Here is a 15555-nt window from a genome sequence, read left to right as displayed (position 1 = left end):
AACCATACAGCGAGTCATTCGCCAATATCTGTGACTTACACAAAATCAAAGAAATTAGAACTGCCATCGACAGATACTAGCTAACAATTGAGAAATAAAAGAAACAATTTCACTCACTCACTAAAAAAAAAGCGAAACAAAAAACGAACGAGCAAAGAAAAAAGTTGAAGAACTATGTCATCTAATTCTGATTTAATAATCACATTCCTTGCAGACACCCTTTGAGATGTAAAGGGTTGTTTACGTCTTTGATTATGTGATTGGGAAGCTGGTTCAAGGCTTATTTCAGGGATTACTAAAGTATCGGCTTCGCTTTTGAAGAAACCGAAATAAGACTCATTTATTCTTAAATCACCAGAATCTCTGTTTAAAGCTAGACCTAAATGTGGGTATTTAAAATTTTCAACAGCTTCCCTGTAGCGCTTTTTTCTTCATCAAGCTATCAGTTAGTTATCAAGTTATCAAATATCAAGCTATTCATGTTATCAGATAGTTGCACAGTAAGTACAAATCAAAGGGAAAATTCCTTTATTTTGGTCTCCCGTACATAAGAGGAGTTTCAGAGCACATTTCCAAATATCTAAGGAAAAATAGCATTTACACTTATTATAGTCCCAGGAAAAATCTTAGTTCCAAAATTTATCAAGGTAAGGACCCTATCCCGGAAGCTTAAAACTCTTGTGTTGACAGAATTCCATGCTCGTGTAGTCTTTGGTACATCGGAAGAACTGATAAACGACTTACGGTTAGATTAACTCAGCACTCTACCTCAACTAATAGCATCCTTAAAAAGCGGGAAAAACCCAAAGTTTTTGGTTCTACCTTTGCAGAACACATATTTGATCACCCGGAACATACTATCTTATTTAACCAAGCTAATTTAATTTCACATGACAAAGGTATTGTCCAGCACTATAGAGAAGCTGCTGAAATTTTTAAATACCAACTTTTAGGTCTAGCTTTGAACAGAGATTCCGGTGATTTAAGAATAAAATAGTCTTATTTCGTTTTTTTTTCAAAAGAGAAGCCAAAAATTAAATAACCGCTGGAACAAGCCTTGAACCACCTTCCCAATTACAAAACCAAACACTTCATCAACCCGTTAGATCTCAAAATGTGTCTACAAGGAATGTAATTATTACAATCAGATATCGGATGACATACTTCTCCAATTGTTTTCTTTGCTTGTTCGTTTTTATTTTTAGCGAATGAAATTTTTTCTTTTATTTCTCTATTGTTCGATAGTATCCGTCGATGGCAGTTATAATTTCTTTGATTTTGTGTAAATCGCGGATATTGGCGAATGACTTGCTATATGGTTGTTAGGTATTTGTTTGTTGTTTTTTTTCACATGGACATTCCCCGTTTCCTCTCAAAATATTAGGTTTTTGTGTTTTTGCAGTATTCTCGTTTGGCCTTAAAAAACATCATTTTTGATCGTTTTAAGAAATTATCATTTTAGAGGTGCTAATTTCATTGAAAATTCACAGTTTTGTATTCGATCGGCTCATCAACCGGACTAAGCGGAGTCCCCCTGGTCTACCGAATGAAGACAAAAAAGAAAAAGAAAAAGAATGGTTGCCTCAATTCTGAAGAAAAATGTCCTAAAATAGTAGCTTTACCCCTTATTGGCTTGAACGCATTGGATATATAGACAAGGACCTACATGAAGACAAGAAATATCGACAGGTTTTTCTTTCTGTGTATTCTTGACACCAGAGGCGCCATTTGGGGGGGGGGGGGTCAGGGGGGGCAAATGCCCACCCCAGATTTTCCAGGGGGGCCCATGCTTCCACCACAAAGGGCCCTTTTCCGACCATAATTATCAATTATGTCCAACATAATCCATTCTGTTCAAATGATTTGAACTAACTGCACGCCTATTAGGCAAAGAGCGTAATTACTTGACGACCCTTGGAGAAATTACGCTATTTGCTATTAATCATTGTAAATTTTGGAAGTAGGTTAGATTCATAATAAAAGTCTCAAGTTCCGTCAAATGCCCCATGCCCACCCCAAGATTTGGCCCAAATGGCGCCTCTACATGACACCCAAAACGAGTTAAGATTTTAGGATTTAAGATCGACTCGTGATGCCTCAATGTGAACCTAAAATCGATCGCTCTGATCGGCTTAAAACTTTCAGGGTTTATATACAAACCATGCGGGCCTCAAAGAGATGGGGACTTGGGAAGACAAATTTGGTTGTTTTAATTCATAATATTAAAAATTGGAATAGCTTTTCTCGAGTACCTCTTCCTGTACATACAGAGTTTTGTAGCAAAATATAATTAAAACACTATTGCATAAAACTACAGCAAATCAAACAATTTGGCTGAATCTTAAATTTTGCCAAAATTCAAAAATTTGCCGAAATTTAAAATTTTAATTTTACGATGCGGTATTTTAGTTCGTAAGTAGAAAAGCTAAAAATACTTTAGTATCATGAATTAGCTCACAATAAAGTGTTGCCAATCAAAATAAACCGAACAGAAACAAATCTAAGGAAACATTTCCCCCCTAAAGAGGTCTTCAAAGATAAGTAGAGAGCGGTATTGAAACGTCATTAGGCAGATATAAAGCCATATAACAGATCTTATTTAGAACAGACGTAAATTAAAATGAATAATCTTATCAAGTTTAGAAACAAAAAATATTACCCTGAACGAATGGATGAAACCTAAAACGAACAGAAATTAAAACGAAGAAACAAGTCCACTTTCAAACAAGCAGAAACTACTACACTTAAGTGTGGGCTACTCTCCCCTTGTACCCTTTAAATTGAAGAAAGCTATCGATGCTACTTGTAGCACTTGTAACTGTAAAAAATTTATAATATATACAGTCAGACTATATTTGGTGCAAAGTACAAATTGTGCTTCATAAATCACTATGGGCAGCTTTGGGGTAGATACGTGTAAAGAAAGGGATGTCATAGTTTTAGGTTTATCACAAAAAATCTAATTTTTTATAGTCTCATGTAATTTATAAAACGTTTTATGGAATTTATCTATTTTTTTCTGAGTTCTTCCGAGGTTAATTTTTGCATAACCTCCATTTGAAAGGGACGATAGCTTATCAATTATCCGTTGTAAATGCTATACTCGGCATTTTCATCTTGCTTGTTACTATCATCGAAAAACACTCTTTTAAGTTGCCTCAAAAGAGCCAATGAAGCGTGGCCTAAGCATTTAATTTTTCTCATGATTGTATGAAAGCAGCTTAGCTGCAATTTTTTGTTATAAAAATTGGCTTATTACCTTGAATTTTGACACTATCCTACCCGAGGGCTCTCTCCGTAGATGGTAGGAAGAATAAAGAGGTTGACTGATACCAGAAGAAACCCGGTTTCAAAATTTAGTTCCATTATGACTAATCGTTAGAGTGCAATCGTGGATATAATAAGGCTTTAAAATAATACATTAAAATGGAATATAGTACGAAAATGAGCAGAATTAGTGACAATGTGTCTGTGCCACCTAGTCGAAAACTGACGAAATTTCTGATTTTGTTTGATAACACTAATTTGCTGTTTTTTCCTGGCCAGTTTCTGACTGGAAGGGTACTTGTGGAACTTGAGGATGAAACTCCGGTGCTAGGTATGATCTGTTACGCATCAGCCATCAAAATACAAATATATATACATATATATATATATATATATATATATATATATATATATATATATATATATATATATATATATATATATATATATATATATATATATATATATATACTCCCCCCCCTAAAGGGTCAGATATAGCCCTAGGATATCTATAAGGATATCTGATTCAAATTTGCACAATTTTCCAATGAGAAATAAGTGGAGAAAATAACCCAAATCAAGAAAATCAGTAAGTTTGCGTATAGTCTAGCTTAGGGCTACATCTGACTCCATTTTTATGGGACAGGAAAGGATTGGAGGTAGGGTACTTGTCTATTATATAAAACACATTCGAGAAGTGAAGTTTGGTGACAATAAAATATGATGAAATTAAAACAGGCTACCTTATTAGCAAAATTGTGAAGGTCATATGTGAATTATTAAATTGGGAGCTTCTGCGTCGGCTGACCGTCTCAAAGACAACGAAAAGTTGATTTTTAAAGCAATTCTTGACCTAGTTCATTTTAGTTCACTATTAACATGATTCTTGAGGACACCGGTTAGTTTGCTTTGTCTAGTCATAATATAGTATCTCACCATAGATATTTAAATTAAGATTTGTAATTTGCCTAGGAACAAAGAACAGGCAATTCTATTTTTCTAGGAGAAGGGGTTGTGGCCCAAAACAAAATATTGCGTCAATGGACACACCATGACTTTCTAGACTACTCTTACGAGAAAAAACATTTTTGGAAGTGTAACACTAGACCATACTTGAAAACCGTCAATTTACGTGTCCATTCGTTTTTCTTAAAGTAAAATTCCTTTTGTTATTGTAGTCCGTTTCATTTATTTCTGGGTTAACGAATTGTCGTCTGTGGCCTGGTGTCAACAAGAGCTAGGCATTTCTAATATTCTAAACAAACAGATGTCGATTGGAATAACTACCTCCGTAAGTGTGCGTGTTTTCTGCACAACAGAAAAACCGTGTACAGATCGTCAACAGAAAAATTTTGCTAACAAAGTATTCTTATTTCTATCATTTATTTTTCATTATCATTGACTAAACTTCACTTCTTGAGTGTGTTTTATATAATTAATTAAAAAAAAGTTTAGCGTAAAGAGCGAGGTATTAGGAGGAGGTGAGCCCCTCATATGGGTAATAATTTATGTTTGTTTTAAGTTTTAATGCTGTTCCTTACTTCAAGCTGAAAGAACTTTTTCATATTTATTTTTGCATTGTTTTTTTTTTAAATAATGCTAGTAAATCCTGCGCTCCCTTCATGGAAATTTTCTTCCCCCATGACAAATTATCGATGGAAAGTTTCCCCAGCATATCCCCCTCTTCTCAACCCCTCCCCCCCAACCAAAAAAAATCCTCCTGAAAACGCCTGTACACTTCCCAATAACCATTACTATATGTAAGCACTGGTCAAATTTTCTAACTTGTTGCCCCTCCCACGGGGAGGGACAACAAGCATCCGTGATCTGCCTTCTGGCAAAAAATACAAAATTCTACATTTTTGTAGATAGGAGCTTCAAACTTCTACAGTATGGTTCTCTGATACGCTGAATCTGATGGTGTGATTTTCGTTAAGATTCTATGACTTCTAGAGGGCATTACCCCCTATTTTCTAAAATAACGAAATTTTCTCAGGCTCGTAACTTTTGATGAGTAAGACTAAACTTGATGAAACTTATATATTTAAAATCAGCATTAAAATGCAATTCTTTTGATGTAGCTATTGGTATCAAAATTCCATTTTTTAGAGTTTTGGTTACTATTGAGCCGGGTCGCTCCTTACTACAGTTCGTTACCACGAGCTGTTTGATAGACAAGTGCCGGATCAGACGCGAATGGTAAAGTTAGGGATCATTATATATAGAAACAGTACTGAATGGGGAATCAAAATGGATCAGTCCTTGGGTATAATAGGCTAGCGTTTTATTCAAACTGAGAACGAAGTGGTATGATTAAAAAAGTCAAGAAAAACTTTCGTAGAACTTTCTAACTTTACAAGCAGGACAGTTGTTAAGATATGAAAAACAAATTTCTACACTCCTGTGTGGACATATTTCTGAAGATTTGTTCACCTAGCATAATTTCCCTTGCTCATAAAAAGTCAGTATCCTGTCAAGGAGGGGGAGCCGGAAACTGGGCTGTCGTGAAAAGTATTATTTAACTTGATGAAAAGACCTACTACCGGTTAAAAATTTGTCTAGTTTTAGTGTGAGGACTGCTGAATCTCTTGAAATCCCTTGCTGCTTTTACGTGCCACAAGCTCTCTTCTAACGCTAAACAACACGTTGTGAAACCTCTCAATTGGCTTAAATATTTTCATTCTTGAAGAGCCAAACTGAAGCGAGAAGTTGATCAACTGTGATGGAAAATCCTTAATGATATTTTTTTTTTCAAAGCTGGTATGATTCACGGGGTTGCAACCGTAAATTTAATTTGACACATAAATTTATTCCTATTAGGTATTTTACAGCTAATAATTCTGAACAAAGGAACATTATTATCCTTGATTTATGCGAATCAGTTTTGAAGCAAACTCCCCATTTTGACTGAATGTCAGATATATTTTTCTTTTGCAGCCATATCTGATGCATTGAGTTATGAAAACCATCAAAAAAGGGTTCAAAGTAATTTATTTTATTGATTTATTTGATTTATCAATGGTAATACAACAGCCGCAGTCTACTAGAAACCGGTAAACATGCAGAGAGGACCTCCCTTAACTTTGTGAAATTTACATCATTTACATATTTTGCCAAAATTTCCATACAATTGACCAGTTCACTATATAATAAATTTTGAAACTATTTGTGTATTAAATTTATTTCGATTTATTCGAGTGGTAAGATTACCTTAAGTGAGTTTGCTATTTTAAATTTTTCGATGGGCTGTCATAACTTAGCGGTTAAAGCTCTTGATCTAGTTAGCAGTAGGCCTTCGGTTTGACTCCCAACGAGGACAACCTTTTAATATATTGTCTCTAATATATTGTCAAGCATATTGTCTCTATTTGTTACATAAAGATGGCAGGCCCAATTGTATATTTCATGGAAATAGGGGGCTCAGTTAGGCTTACCAGATTTGCAACACATAGTTTTAGGGTTTAGTTTTATATAGGGCTCCTTTTGTCGGTAAAATGTCTTGTCTATTAAATTTATTTCAATCTATAGTCGTTCAATCAATGATTAAACTGATAATAAAAGTAAGTTGCAGTAACAGATTGCTGATCATTTCAGGTTTCATTTATTCATTCAATTTCTGTTCGTTTTAAGTTTGACTTATTTCTGCTGGCTGTAGGTTTCGCTTTTTACATTCAAAATGTAAGAAGATAAAGAATAAAGAAGAAACAATATTTTGGAAAAGTTGAAACAAATTGATTTTTGTTCGTTTTTTTCATTTATATAGTTTCATTATAACTTTATGAAAGGGAAAATCCGTAAAGTTTTACAATTTTTCCGATAAAGAACTAAATTATTGGATTGGGACTTAAATTTTAGGAAAAGTTTGAATGGTTAATCAAACATTCGATAAATGCTGCATAGTTTTGTGCTATAATTTTTTGTAATATCTATAACAAAATCGGAGGTGGACGAAGAGGGGGATTTTCAGAACGCGGGTTGAAAGTATGCATGATTTTTTGTCTTCTATGGAGCTGAGGCTGCTCAACCCCCTCCTGTTAACACCCATGAATATAGACGTATCTTAATCAACATTTTATTACAAAAATATTTACATGTTCTGTTTTTTTGAAACTGCTGGAGTGTTCAAATGAATGTATGTGCAGGTCGTTTGTAAAAACAGTTCCGTTTTGTTTTCTGAAAATCAAATTTTTGATATCACGAATCTGTGCAACCAAACTTTTTTTTCTGAAATCTATCATCTTTTTCGTTTTTCTTGGTCCTGCCTACATGCTCCGTAAGTTTCAAGCCCATTGGCGAAGCAACAAATCTAAGTTGTTTTTTCTGGGTTACGAACTGATTCAGCGTATTTTTTTTTCCTAAATGTGTTGTCCTTATTAAGGCCTCTTGACCCACCCTACCTGAAAGTATCAAGCTGGTCAGATGAAATAATTTTTGACCCGTTTTGGGTAATCACAAATAGATATAACCTATTTTATTTTAATAAATTTGTTTTGAAATCATGGTTGCCAATTACCGATGTTTGAACCAAGTGAAAATCGATGCCAAAAAAACGAACGAAGCTAAAAAATTTTAAGCACTCGCGGCCCCTCCCACTTTTCTAATGGCTCTCACTTCATTTAGGAATAACGGTAACTTAGTCTATTACTATTGAAGATTTAAACAATGCCGTTAAACTGTTTTTAAAATGTACTTGAAATAAAAGTAAACATTCCTCTCCAACCATCATCACAATTTCCTGTTTCCTAGTTTATTTAAATAAATTTGTTTTGAAATCATGGTTGCCAATTAACGATGTTTGAACCAAGTGAAAATCAATGCCAAAAAAACGAACGAAGCTAAAAAATTTTAAGCACTCGCGGCCCCTCCCACTCTACTAATGGCTCTCACTTCATTTAGGAATAACGGTAACGTAGTCTATTACTATTGAAGATTTAAACAATGCCGTTAAACTGTTTTTAAAATGTACTTAAAATAAAAGTAAATATTCCTCTCCAACCATCATCACAATTTCATGTGTCCCGCATCGACATTTTGACTGACGAATTCAGACGGTTTGAACTGGATTTATTAGGAGTTTCAGAAACTCATATACCAGGGGTAGGAAGCATGAAATTCGGTGACATAGAATTTGTTTACTAAGGCAGGAAGGATGGGGTACATAGACAGGGAGTAGGGCTCATGATGAATAAGGAAGCTGCTAAGTCTTGTTTAGGCTGGGAAGGTATTAATAATAGAATACTAATTGCTCATTTTATGACTAAAAAGTTTAGGGTATCAGTTATAGTAGTGTATGCCCCCATTGAACCAACTGATGGAGATACTAGTGACTCAGATGAATTTTACTTACAGTTACAGGAGCAAATAGACAGGGTACCAGGTAGAAATATGGTGTTTTTGCTAGGAGATTTTAATGCCCAGGCTGGTAGAAATAGGGATAGATGGTATCCTAGCCTAGGTAAATTTGGTGTAGGAAAAGAAAACAGTAATGGCTATAGCCTTTTGCAAGTTTGTAGGTATAACAACCTAGTTATAACCAATACGGTGTTTGGTCACAAAATGGCCCATAAGTTGACATGGTATTCACGTGATGGTAAGACAGCAAACCTTATTGATTATGTTATTGTAAACAGAAGACTAGCAGGATCAATACAAGATACTAGGGTGTATAGGAGTGCCGTTATTGATGTTAAAAGTAAAGATTACCATCTAGTAGTGTCTAAGGTTAATTTAAAGCTGAAATTTCGGAAGGGTAACTCCCTCCCGGAAAGTTATGATGTTGGTAGACTTCAGGATGAAAATTTGAGAAAAAAAATTCCAGGAACAGTTGAGTACTAAACTTGAGGGTTTAAAATTTGACAATGTGGAAGATGGATGGAATAATTTCAGAAAAACAATTGGTGAAGTTGCTGATGGTGTCCTAGGGAAGAGTGCTAAGACAGCAACTAGGAATATTAGTGAAAAAGCTTTAGGTTTAATAGAGAGTAGAAGGGGTTTGTATAAGAATTATCTGAGTGATAGGTCGTATGAAAACAAAAGGAATGTAAAGAAAATGGAGAAAGCATTAAAATATGAACTAAGGAGATGTGAAATGGAGGCGATGGATAAAATTGCTGAGGATCTGGAAGATGCGGCTAGACGGCATAATAGTAAAATATTATACTGGCATGTTAGTAAATTGAAAGGGAGTAGCCAATCCGGACTAGTCCCAGTTAAAGATAGAAATGGGGCCACAATTAGTGATAAGGAAAAAGTTAAAGAAAGATGGGTGGAACATTTTGAGAATGTGCTAAACCGAAATACAGTTGCAGGAAAAGATATAGATGAAAATGAAAAAGTTTGTGATACCTTGGATGTGAAGGAAGATTTGTTTAGTGAGGAAGAATTAGCGACAGTGCTAGAAGGATTAAAAAATAATAAGGCCCCAAGTGCTGATAGTATGATTAATGAGTTCCTTAAATATGGTGGCTCTGAGGTTAGGAATAAGCTACTGAAGATTATGAACATGATTTTTGAAAAAGGGGAAGTACCCAATGATTTTAGGAAAACCACTGTATAAGAAAGGTGACAAGAGTGAGTGTCGTAATTATCGAGGCATTAGTCTGGTCTCTGTAGGTATCAAATTACTGAGTAATATGATACTTTTTAGACTGAGACATGCTGTTGACAAAGTTTTAAGGGAAGAACAATGCGGTTTTAGAAAAGGTAGAGGATGTGTCGACCATATTTTCACTCTTAGGTGAATAATTGAGAAGTCCCTTCGTTGTCAAACTCCTTTGGTCCTTAGTTTTATCGATTATGAGCAAGCTTTCGATTCTGTTGATAGAACAGCGTTAACAAAGGTCTTATCGTTTTATGGTATACCAGAAAAATACAGTAAAGTGATCTGCGCTATGTACGAGAATAATACTGCAGCGGTTAAGGTAGGAAATGAGGTTAGCAACTGGTTTTGTATTAAATCAGGAGTTAAGCAGGGTTGTGTTCTATCCCCCTTTATATGGATCATTTTGATGGACTTCGTCTTAAGGAGCACAGGAAAGGCAATTGAAGACCATGGAATCAAATGGAGAGGAAGAACGCTCCTGGACTTAGATTATGCTGATGATTTAAGCATATTAGATGAAAGTGTGAGCAAAATGAATGAATTTTTAGAGGTTTTACGAGTTCAGGGTGCTAAAATAGGCTTGAGAAATTAATGTTAAGAAGACTAAGTCACTAAGGCTAGGAATAAGTGAAGATGAACAGGTGACATTAGGTAACGAAAAGATTGATCAGGTTGGTAGCTTCAGTTACCTTGGTAGTATTATTAGTAAAGATGGTGGGAGCAGTGAAGATGTTAAAAGTAGAATAGCTAAAGCTCAGGGTGTTTTTTCGCAGTTAAAAAAGTTTGGAAGAATAGAAAGATAAGCCTACGTGGTCAAATATGGCTCTGAAGCATGGGCGCTCCGAAAAGCGGACAAAATTTACTAAACGTTTTCCAGAGAAATTGCCTTCGGATTGTTCTGGGTACCCGGCTGACTGACCGTATTTCAAACAGTAGGTTGTACGAAAAGTGTGGTTCAATCCCGCTTTCTGGGGCTATAATGAAAGAAAGGTTGAGATGGCTAGGCCACATTCTACGGTTGAAGGATGACAGATTACCGAAGATTGTCCTTTTTGGCCAACCGTCTGGGGCTACACGGAAAGCAGGTCGTCCTTGTCTGGGTTGGGAGGATGTCATAAAAAAGATTTAAAGGAAATGGGAACTTCCTGGGAGGGTGTAAAGAGGGAGGCTTTAAATAGATTAGGTTGGAGGAGGAGCGTGCGTAGCTGTGTTGACCTCAGGCGGCTTGGTGCTGCAGTGAGTTATTAGTAGTAGTAGTAGTAGTAGTAGTAGTTACTCGAAGCGCGGATCACTAATTTTCAATTGGATTGCGCATTTTGTCAAGTTCCACTTTAGTCTTGTCTGTCGAATTTGGAAACGGTTGAAGAAGAGGTACAAAGGTCTCCGGATGGGGTAGCATTTGGGCACAGCCATTTAAAATTTCACAACGTCAAATTTATTGTTTTGGTTTATCCGCTTGCTTATTTTGAGTACATCTCGACGAAAAAGTTAGGACAGCTCACTGAGATGCTGCAAACTCAATGAGCGCTCAATTATTATTTTATTTATTTTATTTTCTTTATTTCCCTCAAAAAATGAGGAGTACGCTACAACATTATATAAGGAAAGACAAATGATAACACTTACAATCAAAACCTACAATAGGCTTCCAATGTGGTAAAGTGCATTTACCTTATTTTTATACTATCCGATCAAGAAATGAGCTGGAGCTAACGAAACTACGAACGGATTTTTCTTCTTGCTTAATAAAATATTTAGGGGGTGACAAATAAGTATGTCACAGACTCTCCAAAAGACTGTGTATCTCCAAAAGACAGTATATTGACCTTGTGTAGAAAAAAAAACAAAGAAACTCTCACTGAGGGGTCATACATAAAGGCAAGAACTTTTGAAGCCTTTTTTTGCTCCCTGGTCTCCAGCTAAATCATCTGTTTTGTGGTCCGTAAAGAGTAAGAGGAGCAAGTTCAATTGCTCCAAGATTCGTTCAACCAGTACTCTTTGGGGAATCCGTCTCGTACTTGTGGTTTGTTGTAGCTTCAGGTTTTCGACCTGCCAAAATCCTGATATCCCTTTTGCTCCTCCTGCCTCTTTTGACTGCTTTCCAGATATCCTGTAATATCACCTATAAAAATGTCAATTCATTTTGGTGACTTTTTAATGCACTTGTCGATTGTAAACATTATTTATCTTACGTTTAGCAGTTTGAACAGCTCTTAAAAACACAGCTATTCCATGAGCTGGCTTTTGCTATTAGCTTTTACATTAACCTCCCGTAAAATACATTCAGAGCATACCAATACACAAAGGAAGTGTTCAGCTAAAATCAGTTGTCAGGTATTTACGGAGAGAATGACCTTTTGGCTCTCACAAAATTCCCCTCAAAATATTTAATTTGTTTCTGTTAATCTACGAAAAATCTCTGTCAATGCTAAGCTGTCAACATGTTACTTGTAAGAGGCCAGGCCAATGCGGATAAAACCATATTTTCATAACTTTCCTTTTTTCTGTCATTTTGACAGAATGAGCTGTTTTCAGAAGAAATGTTTATGGCTGGCGCAGTACGTTTACAAATTTTTTCCAGTTTAAGTTGGTAATTTGTGATTGGCAAACGGAGGGATTTCCCTTGTCAATCGAGTGAAAGGAGGTGAAAAGTACAACACAAGATCGGAAACTACCGCCCCCTAAAACCCTATAAAAGCTAGAGTGCAACTGAGCTTCGCTAAAAACATAAAATATTTTGAACAGTTTTTCTTTTCTTTTTTATGATAATGAGGAAAAATTGCATGTGTTCTAGCTTCTACGAATTTTTCTATGCATCAGTATATCTTAAATGATTAATTTATTGTCGTTAGTCCAGTGTACACTAAATTTTCATCAATACTTTATTTTTTAAAGAAATATTCCTGTTAAATGTACAGAAAATCAACTGATGAGTCACAATTGATCCGTCAGTTCAAAATATCTCTTGAGCAAATTAATTAGGTTGTTTCAAGAATTAGCAATTGACGTTTTAAAAGTTTTATTTAGGAATCAATTTTCCCCACTTTAAGAAATAAAATCAGATTAAAAAAATGTGATGAAAAAAGTGCTCTTGGAAAATAGTTAAATGAAATCGAAAGTCGCAGATGTTTTTAGTAAATATTTAGGGGTTCCGCTTTCCATAAGAAAACACTACAAAATTCTGGAGCTACTTTAAAACCTTCTAAAATACTTACTTATGTCATTGTTAAAGGCACTTTGTGCATCCACATGGTCGAAAAGGCGTATCTGCAATATCTCAGGAGTGACTACAGGTAGCCTATTAAGGTGAAACTTTTAGAGAATGTTGAAGCACACGTTGAACTGAATCACAAAACACTATGTGCATCAAGATGGTCAAAAGGACGTATCTGCAATATGTGCGTATTGATGGAAGTGTTGAACTTTACATCAATAATTCCAGCAATTCACACATTTAGTCAGCATTTTTATTCAGCAATGACAAAAGAGGTATCTGAGACATATCAGAAAGGCCAAGAAATTGAAGTTGAAACTTTCAGGGTATGTTGAGGAGAATGGTCGATTAATATTTGTCTATTCTCAATGTCGTAACATAATGGAGGTCAAGATTGACTCCAACCCAATATAAACCTAAAGACATTCTTAGTAAAGCATAAATGCAACTTTAGCCTTTAAGAAGTTTGAGGGGGTGGTAGCCCAAATATCGTTCGTGGTTATTTCTGTTCGTTTTAAGTTTGGCTTAGTTATTCGTTTTAATTTTCATTCTTCGTAGGTATTATTTATTGACTCATAGTAATTTCTTTTCGTTTTGAGCTTGACATATTATATGGCTTTGTTTCTTTACGACTTTATTCGTTTGGTTTTCATATCGGTCGTGGCCTTTCTTTGTGTTTTACAAACACAGCCCTAAATTAGCTAATGTATTGGTTTATTTGGTCGAAATTTCGCCGGATGGCATTTTGGGAGTTCTGTTAGCCAAAATTAATATTGCTAGATCAGTTGGCTGAAACAAGTCCGACTTGATAAAAGTCGTGATAAGCATTGTTGGATACTAGTCTTAGCACCAGATTCAACACCGTAATGACTTAGCACCGTAACGACTCCACATAAGCTTTAAATCTTACCCTTTTTCATCTCAAGAACCAATGATTTATGAAAATACTTAAAGATGCGAAGGGGAGGGCGAAGGGCAAGGATGAAGAATACTTTATCCATTTTCGTCATACGTTTGCTATGGTCTGCTAAATGTTTTGAAGTTTTCCAATTTAAGTGTAGCTGTCTTTTTTCTTACGGACAATGACCCGTCTCTGTGTTTAAGGTGTCCATGTCAGACATAACTATTATTGCGAGTTAGCTGCCTAAAACCTCCTCAGAGTGATTCAGTTTCTTTTTTAAATGTATTTTTGAAGTACGATTTAATGATACTGAGATCAATATAGAAACAAATCGTTGTGCTTTTGCCAATAACGTAATCAAAACTGAAATTGGGAGTGGATAATAACAGTTATAAATGTAGACAATAGTTTGTCCGCTCTACAAAAATGACAATCAATCTGAAAATGTTGCACGGTGAATTATCAAAATAGCAGGGCTTGACTTCTGTTCATTTCATGCTCCTATTCTTTTTGCTTTGTTATTTGTAATAGCCTCAAGACGGAGAAAAAGGATGCTAATTTCTTTTATATAGGCCCCACGGTAGAAACCTACAGACTGGAGTTCGGGACCGCCCCATAGAATCTCATGATTTTCAAAATTTTCCACGAATGTTTATATTTTTTTAAACCCTAACCCCACGTGCATGAAGGACTTTTGCGTATGTGGCTCGGCTAGCTAAATGCATGTCTTCAGTTATAAAACAATTCGTGGTAACAAACTGTAAGGAGCGACCCGGCTCAATAGTAACCGAAACTCTAAAAAACTGAATTTTTATACCAATAGATATATCAAAAGAATTGGGGTTTGATGCTGTTCTCAAATATATAAGTTTAAATAAGTTTACTCTTACCCATTCAAGGTTACCAGCCTGAGAAAATTTGCCTGATTTTTGGATAAAGGGGGAACGCCCTCTCTTAAAGCCATAAAATCTTAATTAAAATCACACCATCAGGTTCAGCGTATCAGATAACCCTACTGTTGAAGTTTCAATCACCTGTCTGAAAAAATGTGAGATTTTGTATTTCCTGCCAGAAGAAAGATCACGTTTGCGTGTTAATTTGTTTTTTTTTGTTTTTCTTTCCCAGGGGGGATCGTATCAACCCAGTTGTCCTAGATTATCATGATAGGGCTAATTGGAACGGAAATTAAAAGTTCCACTGCCCTTTTTGAGTGACCAATAAAATTGGAGGATAACAAGGCCCCCTCCCATGCCCTTTTTCTCAAAATCGTCCGATCAAAATTTTGAGACAACCATATTGTTCGGCATAGTTGAAAGACCGAACAACTACGCCTTTGCGAATATCAAGACCCTCCCAGAGCCCCCAAATTTTTCGGGGGTAATTTTTTTCGGGGAAAATTTTACACTGTGGGAATTAGTCAAAATTCCTATACAAATTCTTCTTATTTCTTGCTTTGTCTTTTCCGTCTCAATTTTACGCATGGAGATGTCGAGGGTAATAGTCCGGGTTAAACTTTCACCACGATTGAAATCCCTAGAGAATACATCCTTGGGGAGGAGGGGTTTTTCCGTG

At 35.6% G+C, this 15555-nt stretch overlaps 1 protein-coding gene across 1 annotated transcript in view; it reads left to right on the top strand.

The window, feature by feature from the left end:
* The first annotated feature begins 3351 nt into the window (after window positions 1-3351).
* Window positions 3352-15555, top strand: part of LOC136031234 (arrestin domain-containing protein 4-like) — a 111420-nt gene continuing 99216 nt past the window's right edge. The window contains exon 1 of the mRNA XM_065710637.1: window positions 3352-3598. Within this exon, the coding sequence (XP_065566709.1) occupies window positions 3427-3598 (172 nt within the window). The 5' untranslated portion in view covers window positions 3352-3426. The remainder of the gene's footprint in view (window positions 3599-15555) is intronic.

Source organism: Artemia franciscana, chromosome 9 (assembly GCF_032884065.1).
Source record: "Artemia franciscana chromosome 9, ASM3288406v1, whole genome shotgun sequence".
Taxonomy (NCBI): Eukaryota; Metazoa; Arthropoda; class Branchiopoda; order Anostraca; family Artemiidae; genus Artemia; species Artemia franciscana.
Note: the sequence above shows the minus strand (reverse complement) of the source record. Positions and strands in the feature narration are given on the sequence as shown.